At 44.2% G+C, this 18,752-nt stretch overlaps 2 protein-coding genes across 6 annotated transcripts in view; one reads left to right on the forward strand and one right to left on the reverse strand.

Annotated features, from left to right (window-relative positions):
* QRICH2 (glutamine rich 2) overlaps positions 1–16,418 on the forward strand; it is a gene marked incomplete at its 5' end in the record, with an annotated part of 70,458 nt that extends 54,040 nt beyond the window's left edge. The window contains 8 exons of the mRNA XM_083353395.1: positions 618–683; positions 950–1,051; positions 3,382–3,585; positions 8,849–9,017; positions 12,911–12,998; positions 13,406–13,531; positions 15,790–15,890; positions 16,206–16,418. Coding sequence (XP_083209521.1) covers positions 618–683; positions 950–1,051; positions 3,382–3,585; positions 8,849–9,017; positions 12,911–12,998; positions 13,406–13,531; positions 15,790–15,887 — 853 coding nt within the window. The 3' untranslated portion in view covers positions 15,888–15,890; positions 16,206–16,418. The remainder of the gene's footprint in view (positions 1–617; positions 684–949; positions 1,052–3,381; positions 3,586–8,848; positions 9,018–12,910; positions 12,999–13,405; positions 13,532–15,789; positions 15,891–16,205) is intronic.
* Positions 16,419–17,399: 981 nt separating this feature from the next.
* Positions 17,400–18,752, reverse strand: part of UBALD2 (UBA like domain containing 2) — a 52,297-nt gene continuing 50,944 nt past the window's right edge. For all 5 annotated transcript variants that reach the window (XR_014491509.1, XR_014491510.1, XR_014491511.1 and 2 more), the window contains 2 exons: positions 18,476–18,568; positions 17,400–17,619 (listed from right to left, as the gene is read on the reverse strand). The gene's annotated coding sequence lies outside the window, so the exon portion shown is untranslated. The remainder of the gene's footprint in view (positions 17,620–18,475; positions 18,569–18,752) is intronic.

An 18,752-nucleotide genomic window follows, 5' to 3' on the forward strand; every position in this document is an offset into this window, starting at 1 on the left:
AGCCTCTAGTACCATATGTCCTCCCTCTAAAGTCTTGTTGTGGTCCCCCCCCAACCCCTTTCAAAAATTGCTATTGCAATTTTTAAGATGGCAAGGGGGGAGGGAATTATTAAATGCATGGAGAGTAATCTTATTAACTGCATTTAACTAATTTTATAAAATATAATTTAAGCCGAATGTAGCTCTTGTTCCAGTCCTGCCTATTACTTTGTCTTGCCCTCTCCTCTTTGAATCTGCTGCAGTTCCTGATACTGCAGTAAATTCAGAGTCTGACACTCCCCAGGGGCATTTTTAACATATAGTTGGTGAGAATTTCCACTATGCTTTCATGAATTTCCATCCACTGAACTCTGAATCCTTGCCCGATGAGTGTTTTGTTTTTCTTGGCTTCTTTAAAGTTGAATTGTTTGTTGTGGAAATAAATACTCAATTTAACGGGTATGTTAAAAATGCCTCTGCATGATAGAAACATGCCAGGTTGCGTTTGTCCCCCGCTCTTGTGGCCCTCTGGTTTAAAAAAAGAAGCATGCTCCTCTCGTTGCCAAACATATATTTTACCCCCTACTTCAACCATTCCCCCCCTTCTGATTTGTTGTTTCTTTTTGCTTCTCAAACAGGAAACTCCTGGCTCACTTTCACTGCATTTCTTGTGACCGACCCTTAGAGATGGTGGTGCCTGGCCCGTAAGTCTTTGCTTCAAGCTTTCAAATCAGATCAGTAATCGATCTGCTTAGAGATGCAGGTATAGGAACGCCTCTACTAGGCTGTAGATTCAGCCATCAGCTATTCAGCGAGTTGCCCTCCTACCTCCATCTATCTGCTGAGAAGCTGGCCTTTTCCTTTGTTAATAAAATGCTGGCAAGGTGTTAGGCCAGGAGCAGCTGCCCTCTCCTCTTTCACTTGTTCCCCATCCTCCCTTATATATCCTGTCTGCATGTTATCTCGACAGGCGAATTACGACTCTCCCAGCTGTTCCAGGTTTACCTGCTCACCAATCCCTCCGGCCGTATATGGTTTATGAAATGGAACAAATCAGGCAACTGAACCGCAAGTAAAATGCAGATAGGAGCTTCTGTGTTTTCTTCTCTTGCCGTTTCTTTATCTAACTTTTCTGTATTCAGGAACTGAGTGAGATAAGAGATCTGGAGTGGGGATCCACAGGGAGGAATGTATATATAAAGTGCAAAGTATCCATCTAGTTTGAATGTTATTCTTGGGATGCAACCTTCGTTATGTACAGGTAGACCTCAGCTTACAATCATAGTTGAGAGGCCAGAACATCTGTTGCTAAATGATACGATCATTAAGTGAGTCATCACTTGCCCATACCCAATTTTAGGACTGATCCCGTCAAGATACAGGTTTCCCCTACCAGGGGTAGGCAACCTTGGCCCTTTTTATGACTCGTGGACTTCAACTCCCAGAATTCCTCAGCCAGCTGGCTCAGGAATTCTGGGAGTTGAAGTCCACCAGTCATAAAAGCCAAGGTTGCCTACCCCTACCCTATTCAGTCATATCCAACTCCAGAGGGCGGTGTTCATCTCTGTTTCTTAGCCAAGAGAGCCAGCGCCATCCGAATACAATTTCTGTGGCCATGTGGCCGGCATGGCTGTATGACAGAGGAACACCGTTACCTTCCCACCGAAGTGGTACCCATTAATCTATTCCCATTTGCATGCTTTTGAACCACTAGGTGGGCAGGAGCTGCGACAAGTAATGGGAGTTTATTCTGTTGCATAGTGCTTGGGTCTCAAACTCGGCCTGCCAGCTCTGCAGCTGACAAAAGTCAACATCTTTAACCATCAGGTCTCCTAGATTGCTTAAACAGTCATTAAGCAAATCTGGCTTCCCCCATTGATTTTACTTGTTGGAAACTGGCTGGGAAGGTTGCAGATGTGTTCATGTGTCCCCAGTATACTATAACCATCACAAACACAAGCCAGTTGCCAAGCACCCAAATTGCAATACCAGGATGCTGTGAGGGCTGTAAGAGAAGGCCCGGTCATAAGTCACCCTTTCCAGCATCATCGTAAGTTCAGACAATTGCGAAACGAATAATTGTAAGTCAAGGCCTACTTGTAGTGAAAATTGAAATGTTTTCTGTTATTGCTGTAAAACTTTCAGCGGCAGTGGAGAAAATGGGTAGTGAACATCTTGTTTCAAAACGTCTCTTCATTTCTTATGTCTGTAAAAGTGCTTTCAAAAACCTACGGCTGGATCATGTAGCATGCTAAAGTACATCTTGGTTGAATAAATTTATAGAAGAATATTCTTTTACTTTAAGATTCTTTTCATGGTTGTGTACAGGTACAGTAATTCACTCTTGCTAATTGCAGAGTTCTATGTTAACAAAAGGCAGGGAACTCCTAGATGGAAATGGCCTCTAGGACCCTTCCAAAACCCTAACCCTTCATCCCCCCTCTTCATGCAATCTCTCTCTCTCCCCCTCTCCCTCTCCCTCTTTCTCTCTCTCCCCCTCTCCCCTCCCCTATCTATCTATCTATCTATCTATCTATCTATCTATCTATCTATCTATCTATCTATCTATCTATCCATCATTCTATCTACCATCTATCTATATCTTTTAATTTTGTTTCAATCAGTAGCTATGGAATTTTTAAAAAAAACCCAGTGACATATCTGTGTCTAAGAGTGTCCCAGTGCCTTAGCTCTCTTGATTTTTTTTTTGTTTTTTAATCCCATTTATATCCCACCCTTCTCCGAAGACTCAGGGCGGCTTACAATCTAAGGAGCACAAACCAATGTACTTAGCAATAGCCTTCATTCTATGTATATGCCTGCTTATTATTAGGGCTTTCGCCCCCCCAAGCGGCATTTTTACAAAGTCAGCTTATTGCCCCCAACAATCTGGGTCCTCATTTTACCTACCTCAGAAGGATGGAAGGCTGAGTCAACCTTGAGCCTGGTGGGACTCGAACCTGCATTAATTGCAGGCAGCTGGTGTTACTTAGGGAGGCATTAGCCCACTGCTCCACCAAGGCTCCCCTTTCCTGATTCCCCTTTCCTGAGAATTAGGGAATTCGTCTTCCCATTGGCGCTTATTTATTTGTTGTGACTTGTGTGCACATGGGAGGCAGAGTGAGGGGCCACAAGGTATGTGTGAGAATTCAAAGTATATGAATGGGGAGGTATGTGGCCCCCAGAAAGTTACCTATGGCAAATGCATTCTGCACCACTGAGTAGGTTCTTTCAGTACTGCCTGTTGTGTGAATGCTAGCAAAAGGTGTTGGGTGCAAGTGCCTGGCTTAACAGCATGTTTCTCCCCCCCCCTCATTCCCCCCTTCTTTGGCTGTTGCTGTCTCCTTGCTCTGGCATTGGGCTGCATCCAATTCTCCTCTTCCCACCTCTTCCTTGTCATAGCAATTTGAAATTAGGACCGGGTGTTCGTTATGATGCCCTGGAGAAGAGTGCTAGTCTGAACAAGTTACGCCGCATCCATTCCAAGATGCTCATGGACATACAGAAGGTGCAGAGTCATTATGGCGGAGCTGCCAGGGTCAACGCTCAGATGATCAGAGAAGCCCTGCAGTCCCAGTATCTTGGCTCAAGCCCTTTGGGCAAACGGTAGGCCTTGTGCGATAAAGCAAACTGTTCATCTTGCCAGACAGAAATATAGAAAGCAATGCCGGGGTCTGATCAGTCTCTCATCCTGGTGCTTCGTTCAGGAAAACATAAGATCAGAGGGGTTCTGCACTGCCTTTCCTTAGCACTGCTAGGGCAAACAATAGATTGAGCATTACAGCTCATTTCTGCCTACTTATAGCCAGTCATGCCTCACTCCCATCCCAAACTTACCAGGAAAGCAGAGAGGGCAGAAAATAATGGAAAGCAGCACATTGGAAAGGGAATAGTAACTAAAAAAGAATTAAAAGGAGGAGGAGGAGTTTTCTCTCAGCGAGCTCTGCATATCCCAATGGACACAGTACTTCTCCTATCAACCTGGGTATTGACACCAAGTCTGGAACAAATCAAATTATAGGCCAAGACCTGGACACAACAAAAAGCTACCTTCAATCTAGAGCTAACCAATGCACTTAATCAGATTCATACGAGGTATTTTGGAAGATATGAATGTTTGTGACTCATTAAAGCAACTATGTCCTTTTCCAGTAGTTATCCAGTCCTTAAAAAAAAAACAGATGCTTTAATGAATTACTATGCAGCATTCGTGTATTCCAGAACATTTCCCCTGAATGAATTTAGAAGTATTGTGCAACACTCGTCTGCTTTAATATATCTATGAACTGTAATGCTGGCTAAAGATTATACGATAACCCAGGTCCCATGAACTGATGGTGCCACCTTCTGCAATGCAAATATTTGCATTTTTAGAATGATTTAAACAGCAGTCCCCAACCTTTCCAGCTCTGAGGACCGGCAGTGGCAGCAGTGGTGGTGGTGTGGGAGGTTAGGGGATGGTTTCGTGCATGGGCCTGCCACTTGCACAAATAGAGTTTTGTGTGCTCATCTGCCATTTGTGTGGCCCGGTTCCCAATGGGCCATGGCCTGGTGCTGACAAGGGGTTGGGGACCCCTGATTTAGAAGGAGGGGACAGTAGTTCCTTGGCTTTAGTTTAAAGCTGAATTGATTACTGTATCCAAGAAATAGTGTCTTTTTACTCAGACCTTGGGATCAGGGTCCTATTGAAATTTGTATTCAGGTAACTGTGTAAAATTGTTTGAGTGAAGAAAGGTTTGCAAAAGGAAGCTATAAGTAATTACAATTTCCGGAATTTGAAGGGAAGGATTTATTTGTTGAGAAGATTCTCTACTCGCTTTTACATACTGTGTACACTGCTATACAGTGAAGGAGCTTCCATTAGCAAATTTATCTCTACTTGTACGTACATCATCTCAGTTTATATATATTCCTTATGTATGCTGGGATCATGAAATTAGCAGGAAATATTTACATAAATTTCTTCCATGTAGGAATTTTGCCATGCCCTAAAGCAATCTTTTCACGTGCTTCTTTTAAATTTTTGTAGGTTTGTAATCAGACAGTGAAGAATTTTAGTGGTTGGACTTGCTGCTTGGGTAATCATTTGCAATCCCAAAACAGGCTCAGAACTTCACAGATTTGCTAAACAAGTCAGACTTGATTGTTATCATTTTACAATATATTCAGTGATGTCTATAAAGTGGCTCCTTATACATGCAAATCCAAATCTGAAAATAATGTCCAAAGTAGTTTAGGGTTAAGTCTGGTTCAGACTAGACTTCTTGTCTATGGTGAGATACAAGAATTTTGTAATCAAATTTCTTATTATCCAACTTTGCAACTTAGCTTGCTTTTCTGCTTTACCTTAATATTAGTTTAACCCTGCTGCAGCTGCATGTCTCGTTTTCCCTACTTGAAATTCTACTCTCTGTTTAGGAAACTGCTTTCCAGAAGTGGCTTTGTCAAAATAACTTTCTATTTGTTCCGTATGTTTTGTGCGCCTTGTTGCTTTCCTGTCCTCCAAGGCAGAGGTGAGGAGCAAGATGCTCAAGCAGGCTGCTGTTATGTTCTGTACCAAGCATTTCAGTGAATCTCTTCCCAGGGTTTCTGTGGAGAAGCTTAATGTGTCTTTAGGAAAAGGGCTGGGCCGAAAGGGAGTCCTGTGTAATCTGATTAAGGTAAAGGTAAAATTTCCCCTGCACATACGTGCTAGTCATTTCCGACTCTATGGGCTCATCTCCATTTCAAAGCCGAAGAGCCAGCGCTTGTCCGAGAACGTCTCCATGGTCATGTGGCCGGCATGACTAGATGCCAAAGGTGCACGGAATGCTGTTACCTTCCCACCGTAGTGGTCCCTATTTTTCTACTTGCATTTTTACGTGCTTTCAAACTGCTACGTTGGCAGAAGCTGGGACGAGTAACAGGCGCTCACTCTGTTACACGGCACTCGGGATTCGACCCGCCAAACTGCCGACCTTCTGATCGACAAGCTCAGCGTCCTAGCCCACTGAGCTAATCTGATTAGCAAGCAGCAAATCGGTGGACTGGGCCAGGAGAGAAAGAGTGAGGTGGTAGAGACTCGGACTGTGTCTCTGTTGAGAGAGCCAAGCTCTGAAACAGCCGACTTGTGACTTGAAGAAAGCATCCATTTTTCCAGCAATGGGCTCCTCTGCAAAACCTCACAGACCTTATAATTAAAACTAGCTGCTATTTCACATCGTCTTATGTGAGGACAAAAATACTGTGTTGCAAGAATGAGGTCGTTTTTTTAAAAAAATATTATTTGGGTTTTATTATCCATTTTTTGCATTTTGGAAGATCTAGCAGCATTCTAGACACTGTGGCACCTCTGATGCCATAATGGGAGGATATGAGAAAGATGACCTATGGAGACATTTGGATAATTTTCTTGCTGTGAAGAACGAAGGTCTAAAAGTCTGATTCTCTAATCCCCATCTTTTTAACAGACTGCAAGTTGGGATCCTCCAGTGATCCATTTCCCCCCCACAAAGACTTTCCTTTTCACTTCTATAGAGGGCAAACATGGGTTATGCTTTGTTGACAAGCATAGCAGAGCCTGCTCAAAAACAACACTAACCTAAACTCTGTGTCTTATTTCCTTTTTCTGCTGACCTGGTCTTATTTCTTAGGATCACAAAATACAGTTTATTGTTTCACTACCAGCAGCCTTGTTAGGATTGTTTCTCATGGTCATATAGGATCAGTTTGAGACTTCTACGTGTCCCAGGCCTGGGGCAGGACCTTTCATCACATCACTCAAGAGACCAAATAGGCCTCAAATCTTACATTAGTGCTGGATGGCTGAGAGAATTGACTATGTAATCTGTAAGAGATGACCAGGCTGAATTCGAGGGAGGGATTGAGTGCGTCATCAGTCTAGAGCAAGGGTGTCAAACTCAATTTCATTGAGGGCCGTATCAGCATTGCGGTTGCCCTCAGGGGGCTGGGTAGGTATGGCCAGGGTGGGCGTGGCCTACTGGGTAGGCGTGGCTAGAGTGCGTATGGCCTACTGGGTGGGTGTGGCCAGCTCTACATCGTTCGCATCAAGGGTGCCTATGGGGGCCCGGGCAGGACTGGGACAAATCTGGGGGTCTCTGGCAGAAGGAGGGTCTCTGGGCCAGGGCCAAGGCAGTGGGGGCCGTTCCCTCACTGTTTCCAGGATGGCTTCGCGGGCCACATGAAACCACTTCGCAGGCCGGATCCGTCCCCCGGGCCTTGTGTTTGACATGTCTGGTCTAGAGTCCCTTTGTGCTCACAAGAGATCTACATCCAGCCCACCTTGAATTCCGCTGACTCCTATCTACCGCCAATTTGCTTTGGCTGTTAGTAATTCAGATTTTTGTCAAGTATTGGCATGCAATAAACCTGTATTCATTCGAACCGCCTTGACTCCTGATTTCCTTTTCCTTGACATAATCCTCAGGATCTTTCTTGCCATGGAGGCTTGCCTTACTCAAGGGCAGAGTGAACACGATGTGTGCTTCAGATTTGAGATATTGAAGAAGCAAAGTAGCACGCTAACTTTTCAGGCTGGAAGGCAGATTTGGAATTTTCAAAGTGAACAAGGACAGGCTTAAAATAGGGCTGCTATGCGAGGTGCATTTAAAAAAAGACTGCTTGAGCAAAGCTATTCTCCCAAATGCCATTTACCCGAACACAAACTGGTGAGGTGATTTCTGCCATTTCCTCACACAGAGACACACATTCTCTCTGCCCCCCCCTCCCCGACTCCCCCCCCCACCCCAATGCTTGGTTCTTCTTCATCTCTTCTGGGCAGGTGGGCATACTTTCAGCATAGCAGTGGAAAGTAACCACTCACTGTTACTATTTCCTAAGAGTGCCTTTGTGGAGCCCAGAGTTTGGACCCTGTGTAGAACATCATTGTAAATGATGCTCAGACTAACGCTCTGCAACATATCAGCTGACCTTCCTTCCTTTTCCTATTGAAGGAGGAGGACACTTCTAATATCTGGCCCCATCCTGGAAGGTTGAGTTGCAGACAACTGTGACTTTCTCCCAACAGAAGCCTTGAGCTATTAATCCTGCCCAATGGGGTCCTCCCTTCCTTAGGACGTTGGTGAACATTTTATCAACATTAAGAAAAGAGCGATTACTATCTCATTGCCCGCTAAATACCTTTTGAGGAAGCCACTTTGGACCAGGAATTCTCTTACGATATCACCTGAAGCCAGGGCTATTTTTAAAATCACTTTCTCCCTTTTGGGGATAGGAAAAGTAGGAACGAGGCTAGAAGGCCTCAGACATGCTATTCTTTTTTTTTCTATTGCTAATTTATCCTTACTCCTCCAGAAAAGGTGCAAATTTTATCTGATGATGTTTGAATTTTAGCCACAATGTTCAGCCGTTATGGGGAACGAGGGAGGTTTGAAAGTAGGAAATAGGAGCAGATTGCCACCCAGAGACCCTTCTTTCATCCTAAGCCTTGCTGTGAGCCTGAAAATTTGCTTTGCTGACAATCGGTCATTTTGCTATACTAAGCTAAGATGTAGTGGATGTCCACATGGCAGGATGTAAGTGTGCTGCCCTCTATATCGTCTGGTTCATCAGATAAATCCAGTTGCTTGGTTTACCACACAGTGAACCAAAAAAATTAAACATTCATACCGGCCACTGAGCCAAGGTCACACTTTAACCCATGCCACCACAGGAAAGTCATGCCAGATCTTAAACTTGCTTGAGTCCCAATTCTTAATTGCAATGTTTCCCCTGCCCTCCCTTTGGCTGCTAATGTCCCGAAAGGAATCTAATCCTTCAGAAACAAAGTGGTTGTTCTGGTGGATTTTCCGTGATCACAGGGCCGCTCGACTTTGCCACGTGTGGATTATGGGTCCTTGCTTTTTTACAGGGAGAGACTTCCAGAGATGGCTGACTTCAGCTACATGAGTGTACCTCGACACTGTGGAGGCAGCCATACCCTCACCCATCCATTCAGACGCTATGTGAAACTGCAACAGTTCAACCAGGGTACGCCCTCTGTCCAGCCAGATGAAAACACCATGCTGGCAATGATGAAGGTAATGAGGAGCCAGGTGGAGAGGGAGTAGGAGAGGGTGGATGGACATTGGCACAGGCCTAGAGCGGGACAACTGCATTTGAAGCCTAAAATCTCAGCACTGCCTTTCACTGCTTTGCATGAACTGCCCGCCAAAAGGGCAAGGGCAAGGAATTCCACCTAAAGAGGAGATGTAAATACAGGTAGTCCTTGACGTACGACCACAACTAAGCCCAAAATTTGTTATGTGAGTTTTGCCCCCATTTTACCACTTTCTTGTCAGAGTTGTGAAGCGAATCATTGCATTTCATTAAGTTAATAATGCAGTTGTTAATTGAATCTAGCTTCCCCATTGACTTCGCTTGTCAGAAGGTCACAAAAGGTGATCACATGACCCCGGGACACTACAACCGTTGTAAATGTGAGTCGGTTGCCCAGAGTCTGAATGTTGATCATGTGACCATGAGGACATTGCAATGATTATAAGTGTGAAAAATGGCCCTAAGTCGCTTTTTTTCAGTCAGTTCGGCTGTAACATTGAGCGGTCACTAAACGAACTGTTGTAAGTCAGGGACTACCTGTAGTACTGTACAGGTTGGACATTTTGTCATTTAGTGGCTGAGGGGTTTTCCTTCCTGAGGTGCTTTTTCCATGAGCAGGATGCTACCTGTTTGCAGTTATTTGTAAAGTTTTGATGCACCTGAGAAAGAGTCTGGTATTCATCTAGGACAGTGGTGGTGAACCTATGGCACACGTGCCAGAGGTGGCACTGAGAGCCCTCTTTGTGGGCATGCGTGCCATGCCCCGGAGATGGCAGGCGTCCCTCTTCAACCAGCTGTCCGAGGTCCCATGTGGCCAGATGCATCCCGGCATGGCTGGTTTCCCTCCCCGTCCCATCCCTCCTGGCCTCGCATGCTGTCCTTTTCCCAGGCACGACCCACTGCATCGCCTCCTCAGCTGTCGGCCAGCTGTCCAGCTCAGAGGTGGCTTGTCTGAACTGCTGGTGGTGGGCTGCGGAGCCCCAGAGTGCGCTGGTTGAGAAGCCGGCAGGCTGTGGTAGCTGATGGATACCGTCGGCCCCCATATGTTCGCTGGCCTCTGGGGGGGGGTGATGGTGTCAGGCAGCAGCTGCCCCTGCCTCACCTTGCCCCGCAACAATGGCACCCCTGCCCTGCCTCGCTTCGCCTCACCCCGCAGGACGAGCCTCCTACCCACTACCCCTCCTGCCAGAGACCTCCTGGATCTCCTCCAACCCTGCCCGTCCCCCACAGACATCCCATGAGCAACATCGAGGTGACCGTGCCCACCTTGGCCACACCCACCGTCTGCCATGACCACCACAGCCACGCCCACACAGCACCCAGCAATAAATAAGTGGGTTTTGGGTTGCAGGTTGGGCACTCGGTCTCTAAAAGGTTCGCCATCACTGATCTAGGAAACTGGTAGTTTTCCAGATGTTGCTGAAGTACAGTTCCTAGTAATATATTAGTCTGGCTTGTCACTGGAGACAGATGTTGAGAGTTGTAATAAAGCAATATAGAGAAGATAGTAGGCTTCCCAGTCCTTGCCTAATGTAAGAAAAGAACCAAAACAGCCAAGGTTAGACCACAGGTGTTATTTGTCCATTGTTTATGTTCTTACACTGCCTCAGGGTGGGAGCCATATAAATCTTATCTTTATTAAGCACGGAATTTGCCTCTTTTGTAGCAATTGTAGCCTGGTTCCACCAGCATCTCCCTCAAGACCACATTCCTATTTAGATACAGTCTGGATCAACTGCAGTAGGGTATATAGGATATTGTGAACTGTGCTGCATTGTGTATAGGCTACTTTGTCATTTTCTGTTTTTTACCGATGGTTGGATGGAGACCTAGTCCTACTTCCACTAGGCTAGGGCCATTAAAAGCAATATAGTTTAGCTAGTCATTATTAATGCCTCTGCTTTAAATATGACAAAGTTTGCCTCTTCCTAAAGGATCTTAAATTGGGCAGTTTTATGCTGCAATGGAAGCAGATGTTCTCTGCAGGTTGAAGAAATCCAAAGTCTGCTGCAGATGATCTGAAACAGAAATCTCTGACTCTTGTTCTATCCTTCCTTGTGATTGGAGACATTTTCTTTTCCTTGAGAATTGGGGCCCCATTAGCCGATACTTTGCTAAAAGGTTTCGTTAGCTTCTTTTGGCAAAATCAGAATAGGTCTATTTCAGGAATTTATTTCAAGATTCTTCAGCTTTGTTTGTTTCTATGTTGGTGGGAGAAGAGGAAGAGGCAGAACAGGGGAGGATTCTTTGTAGAAAAGCCGAACGTGAACAACCCCAGTCTGCAGTACTGAAAGTAGATGAATACATGAACAGGAGATTACCAAGGTTTAATATTTGGGCAGCAGTGAGAAATGGAATCCATGGTCAGCCAAATGTTTGATCAGACACACTTGTCAGTCCTTCACAACAACCTCTTACCTTATTTAAGGACTTGGGGAAGAAAGAGTATAATGCTTTTCTGAATAACAGCGATAACATCACCCTTTTTTTAGAGTCTCCCCTTTCATGCTCTTAACTTCAGGGTGGGTGGCTTGGTATTGTCTTTGAGATAATGGATATATTTTGTTACCTCTCTCTGAGACTTCTATAATATAAAAGCAACTGAAGTAGAACAAAAGCCTTTTTTGACCACATGTCCCTCTGTAATGTCTTTTTATTCTCCTCCGTTAGCAGAGATGCAGTAACACAATTTGGCCATTTTTGCTAGAGTCACCCATGCTAATACGAGTCCATCGTTCTGACTCCAATAATGCTAGGTGCAACTGAAAACCTTCCCATCTTGTATCACACAGGCATGTATATGCACATGTGCCATATCAGTACACATCCTATAACCATTCCCCCATGATTGTGTCAGCTAGAGACGAAGGGAAATATAATTTAACAATTCTGAGGGAGGTTGCAGATTGGAAAAAGCCAAACTGAATATACTGGGTGGTTTCCTGATTATAGCCCCCCACTGTATTTTTGTGACCCTACGCAACACCCACTTACGTACCTTACATGCCAGGCAGCATCCCATTGTGGGGTATTAGGTTTTTACTTCCAAACGAAGGTGGGGAAAGTTAAGTCAGCTATTGTCTGGGGAGGACTCTGTTGGGTGACAAAGGATGGAAAGAAAGTACCAAGGCACTTTAGGATTGTGGAGATGGAAATCTCAGCAGCACCACTTGGGGCAAAGTTATTGTTCCTACAATTGGAACTGCAATATCTCCTTTGGAGAAAGTTTTGAATTTGATCACTTTGGCAGATGCTCCCAGTGTTGCCAGGGACCTCATCCCAAGATTGTGACTGGCACATCCTTTGTGTGGCGGAAAGAGCTAATCGCACAATAGGATCCTCAGGTTAATAAGAGAACAGGGGATCAGCTTGCTTAATTATGCTCAGAAACGAAATTGGACCACAATGAGTTGAAATCTTCAGTAAGTTCAGTTAGTTTCTAAGCCACATTTCTTTGACTTCCATGTTTGCTCCTGCCCTGCTCCCACACTAGTAAGGTCCCCAATGGTAGCATGTATCTTTTTACTGCAAAGGGCAGAAATCCTCACTTGTTTCACTCTGTATAGTTCAATAAAATTGGATTTCTGAATGGCAGTCAAGAGTCCTGACATGCCTTTTCCAATTTTCCAGCACTGGAAATGAGGCATTGTGCAGCAGATGGGAGGCGACAACGATTAGGGACAAGACAGGTGTAGCTGCCTGTGAATTTTTTAAAAGGAAAAGATCTAATTTCTAAGTTCCAATGGTTTGTCGAGTTACCACAGTGGGGTTTTCAAGCTCATTCTTCAGCTTTACAAGTAAAACCCTTGTAAAAAGTTGTTAACCTTTAGCAAGGTTCAGCTGAAATTTCTTCTGTGTTTGCATTTCCTTCCAGCATGAAGAAGTAGATATACTGGGTCTTGATGGTCACATTTACAAAGGACGTATGGACACACATCTTCCATCAATAACCGGGAAGGAATGTGAGTTTTGTGTTCTGTTTGCAGGTGCTCTGAATAGACCGAGTCAATTCTTTCTCTTTATCCTTTATAATTCCATTTCGAAGTATTTTGACACTGTACCTTTTTCTCAAGTTATTGTCTATAGCAGTGTCCCCAACTTGGACCCCTTTTGGTTCCCAAACTTTGTAGACAGTATGACCTCAAGTGAGAAATTATGGAAGTTGTAATTAAATTAGGAGGGATCCAGGTGGAAGAAGGCCAATCTATAGAATAGACAGACCTCTTTGTTTGTTCTGGTGGGGAATTGACCCCGAGAAACATACAGCAATTTCCCAGGTGGGCCTGTTTGACTTCTTGGAATCGCTATGGGACTTTACCTTCATTTGTGTCCAAAACATTGATGCCTCTCCTCACACTTCTCTTATCAGCTGTCCCAAGAACGAGAAGCAAGCTCATTCGGTCTTCCTCACAAAGGCATCACCCCATGCTCAGTGATGTGGCCATCCTCCCAGCTCGCCCACAGACTGCAAAAGTGTCGGTGGGCGGCACACCAGGTACGTTACAATCCTGAAATCAAGCTTGATTAGAAATGGAAATGATGCCTGAAGCCCACCTGGGAATGCTTGGAGAGTATTTCCTTCAACTTTCTATGAAATAATTGCTGAGGAAAGCAGAGGAGTGATGATGCTCAAATGAAGTTTCTGAGAGATGGCCTGTATTCAATTTTACCACTATAGGATGAGCATTGTGCAGATAACACTTGCTGAGGATTCCAAACAACTACACTTCACAAGATTTCCTTGAGAAAAGCCAAGAGCTATTGAATTAGTGACCTTTCATAAAGTTAAACGTTTTGAACAATAAAGAAGTGGTAATAGCCAGGTAAAACTAGGCTATTTGTGAAACCTCCCTCTTTCAGTCCTTGCTTTTTTTAAAAAGTAAGTTGTGATGCTTGAAGTATTGAAATCTGGTACTTTTTTTGTTGTTGTTAAGAGCTTCACTTAGCCTAGTAATATATTAGCCAAACTGCAACTTTCGCTTTTGCAGCTTTCACTGTTATGTTTATGTTCTTCCATTTCCCATGAGAGATGAGGTTAGTTTCCCAGGAAACTGCCAGATCCTGCTTAAGAACGGAGCCTCTGCCTTTCTGCAGACACCCAGTAACAGGAACCCCTCTTCCTGTCTGTGATTCTTATAGGCGGAGGATCCCCAAGGCATGAAAGCCTTCAGGACATCATCTCTTTAGTAAACAGTCATTTATGGGCGGGACAGACACAGAACATACTTTCCCAACCTTGCTCTGACCTTCCAACTCTGTAGGACTGCAGTGACTGCTTTGTCCCAAAGCTTCAAAACTGAAGATAATAGGAGCTGTAATCCAGTGCTGGTAGAGGATAGGATTTTGTGAAAGGTTGCTGTTTTGTTTTTGTTTTTTTAAATGGTTTTTAAAAATAGGAATGAAACTGGTAGTTAAGAACTGATGTTGCAGATCCACGCCTGGTAGGCCTTTTCTTGGTTTTTGTGAGAAAACTCTTCCCAGCTGAGTGATTCTAGCTTTCTTTGCAATCTTCATGGCCACTAATCCATCTGTCCATTATAGAGAATTCCCCTTTGGAGCACTGAGGTGCTGAACGGTCACGTCTGAGATGCAAATGCAAACTCAATTATTAAGAATCACACTGCAGCAGCCTGGTTGAAGGATCTTTCCAGAATTTATGGTGCTGCTTTGCATCATTCCAAAATCATTCCAGTGGCTAATGCAGGAAAAGTACAGAACCTACCAGTGAAGTGCATTGCCAGTTGCCAAGTGCACAAATTTTGATCAGGTGTCCCTGGGGACGTCGCAGTGGTTGTTAAATGCAAGGATGGGTCATAAGTCGCTTTTTTCAGTGGCACTGTAAACTTCGAAGGGTTGCTAAACAAATGGCCGTAAGTCAAGGACTACCTGTGCAGTTCACGGATTTTCACCAGGGAGAATCACTTGGTCAAAGATATTGGCAGAATAGGAGGCCTGATTCACATTCCATTTAATTGGCAACCACCCTTCCTTCTTACCTTATTCAAGCTAAATCTGATGTTTCCCTTTTACCAAGTACAGACTATAGCAGGGGTAGGCAACCTTGGCTCGTTTATGACTCATGGACTTCAACTCCCAGAAATCCTGAGCCAGCCATGCTGAGGGGAAAGGGAGAGGTTTCCAGGCTGAGCCATGCTGGCTCAGGAATTCTGGGAGTTGAAGTCCACGAGTCATAAAAGAGCCAAGGTTCCCTACCCCTGCACTATAGTGTGCTGTAGTATTCATGTAGTGTGCTAAACCACAGCTTTGTTTATCTCAGTTTATTGAAGCAACCCCTCCTGGCCTGGTTTGCTGACTACAGGCAGTCCTTGACTTACGACCACAACTGAGTCCAAAATTTCTGTGGTTAATTGAGAATTTGTTAAGTGGGCTTTGCCCCATTTTACGACCTTTCTTGCCAGAGTTGTTAAGCGAATCACCGCAGTTGTTAAGCTAGCAACAAAATGGTTAAGGGAATCTGGCTTACCCATTGACTTTGCTTGTCAAAAGGCTGCAAAAAGCGATCACGTGACACACACCCTGGGACGCTGCAATGGTAATAAATATGAACCCATTGCCAAGCATCTGAATTTTGATCCCCTGATCATGGGGATGCTGCAAAGGTCGTCACTGTGAAAAACGGTCATAAGTCATTTTTTCCAGTGCTGTAAGTTTGAATGGTCACTGAATGAACTTCTGCAAGTCGAGGACTACCTGTATGTTAAACCTTCAAATATGTCTTTTGAACCAAAATAGATGGTCAATCACCGGTCATCAGAGGAATTAGAGACGACAGGCAAGCTTCAAGTGCGGCAGAGGAGTTAAAATGGCTTCCAAGCAGAATGACATCGTAGCAGGTCTGGGATCGCAGGAAATTTTCTTTTCAAAATTCAGGGCTTCTTCTCACCCTGTATAGTTCCTCAGACTAGCAGAAGCTTTCCAGGATTTCAGACAGGGGACTTTGCCAGGTTCAACTAGAGATGCCAGACTGAAGTCTCTTCTTTCATCATTTAAGGGCAGGGACCGGAAAATGTCAAATTAAGGTGGTTTTATGCATAGAAATGAGGGGAAGGAAAGACATTTATACAGGGAAAATGGACTCTGCCGATTGGCTTGACCATTTCTTATAAGCCCAACAGTAAAATTGGATGTGGCTGTTTTGTGTGTTTCAGCTAAATCAATAACAGACAAGTCTCAGTTAAGGAACGCTGAAGAGTCTGGAAATTTGGAGAGAGAAACCTTTGAGGTCCGAATGACGATTCCCTCGAGACAACGGTCTGATGAGCAGTCTACTTAAGCCAAGAGGAGTCCAGTTTTGGACTTACACGGAATGTGGTTTTCACTGATGACGCCAGACAATAAAGAGTGTTCTAAAGGAGAAGGGTGCAGATCTTCTGCTGCCATGGAGCCATGGCCCTCTGGCTATGTCCACAGTGTTTGTAGTGTCTCTTCTTCCTATAGTGGTGATCATATAGTGATGTTCCTGGAGGAATCTGCCAGTGGGTGGGGCAGGGTAGGTGTAGAAGGTGGTAGGGTGGGGTGGGCCTTTCTTCTGCATTGTCTACAGGTCATTTGTTTTATCCACGATTAATTCAACTTCAGTACAAAATCCTCTATATAAACTGGCTAAACATAGCTGGTTTGAAGTATTGGCTTGTCCCCCTTTTCTATTTGTTGCTTTGTGTCCAAGTTCAGCTATAAAAATGGCCATGTAAAAAGAAAGCTGGTTTTGTAGTCCAAGAAATTTCTCTCTGCTATGTGAAGAGAAAGAGAGATTGGATCTCTCTCTATTTTTATCTCAGAAGTGGGCTGTCTTCTGGCCTTTGACAGGTGACATAATATCAGTATGATCTACATATTTACAGATTTTGCAACCATTGGTGATTTTTCTGGAAAGCTCAGAAATTCTTGAGAAAACTCTTAGTGCAGAAATTATAGCAAGTGATGCTCTAATTCCTGGACTGAGCAGAAACAGTAACTTCTAGGGAATCTGTAGCAGCTGTTACAATAAATCAGTAGGGAGAGGGAGGGTGAGGAGTCTTTAAACTTGTTCACATTTGTGCTACACTGAGAACTTAGGGGTGGGGGGGTGAGTAAGATAGGCTTTATGTATTGTTAATGAATGTGCAGGTCTGCACATATGAATATACACACGTACAAGCACATAACTGAACACCACCAGATTAGTATCTTATGCTGCTTCAGCCTTGCCTTATTAATTAGTTTCTTTTGGCAAACTATTTTAGCCTGCCATTCATAATGATCAATAGAAGCCCTGACTTTCATCTAATTCCAAATCTGAGGTGTGTGTGTGTGTGTGTGTGTGTATTGCTTCAGTGCAGGGTAGAGGATAATTGCTTGTTGGCATATAAAGCAAAAACTATTTTTATTTTCCACTGCAAAATGCAAAATAGCCAAGCACTTAAAAGTATCTGCCTGCCTCTGAGTCCCATTGAATTAGTGTGCTTGCATTACATGCAGGATGAAACGACGACATGTCCTTGATTGGCTGGTAAGCTGCATCACCTTTAAAAGCATTTAATGTGCCAGTTGGTTAGCTGTAGTTGCCTGTATGACAGGGTGACTCTGTAAGTGAAAGACACTTTAACAGTCACAATTTGGGTAGCAGAGTGAACCCAACAAAAATATTTCTAGACTTCACAAGACAAACAATTATTCCCTTGATCTCAAGCATACATTTGAAGTAATCACACTGTTTCAGTTGGGCAAGCAACTAATTCCGCTTCTCTGTGGCCAACACATTTAGTTCCCTAGTGAATCTTAAATCACCGCTTTAGAATTTAGAAAGCTTTCCAAACCAAACAAGACTTTGGTGGAAAAGAACATTTGGTTTCCCAGTATGGCTGTGGATCTTTCAGTGCCTAGTTACATAATACAGAATTTAGCCAGACTACACAAATATCGCGCACTCTCATCCTGCAACAGAAAAGCTTCACTGCATTTTTTAAACGTGCAGAGAAGCTATTGTTCTTGAGCTTGTGAACCTCAGCCAAATGGTTTGTAGGGGTGAGAATGAGTACTTCCTTTCAAAAATTTCAGTCATGTAATTTAGGTGGCTGCTCTGCTTTTCACTAATAGCATGCAAAGACTTATCAGTTATGGGGCTGGGCCAGGGCTCAGGGACCAGCAGTGGGGCTTCTCTGGCAACACTGCTACCATCTTTACGGAATGCCAGAGGCAGAAGAAGTGGTCTCTTGGACCCAAGGAAGGGGTCTTAGATAGATCTCCTTTCAGTATTAACCATCAAAAAGCTAATGACGACATTGGAAGGAGCAGACTTCTGCTTGTGCAGGGTTGAACCATCAAGAGATGAACAACTACGGGTGTTTCCTTAATATAGAGGCTACCAGATTTGGATTGCAAGAATCTGGGTAATTAGCCACAAAGCAATTGTGTGTTTCTGCTGCATTCTACCACTTACCTTGGTCAGTATAAGCTACAGTACAGCTCACTTCCAGCTGCCCTTCTGTCATTACCCACCATGTCTGGGTTCCTCTGTGGGTGTAAGCGGAGCCTATAGAAGAATACCACCAGATAGTGTTGAATTTCAATTGACCCTCTGCCCTGAGAATCTCTACTGTAGGTGGCTGCTGCCCTTGTTGTGTTTGCATTTGTGGCCCTGCAAAATGCTCAGTAAAACTTGTGTAGTAGACACCAGCCTTTGTTTCCATGACACACAGTCAACAAGAGTTCCCCCT

This window comes from Vipera ursinii (genome assembly GCF_947247035.1).
Source record: "Vipera ursinii genome assembly, chromosome: 2".
NCBI lineage: Eukaryota > Metazoa > Chordata > Lepidosauria > Squamata > Viperidae > Vipera > Vipera ursinii.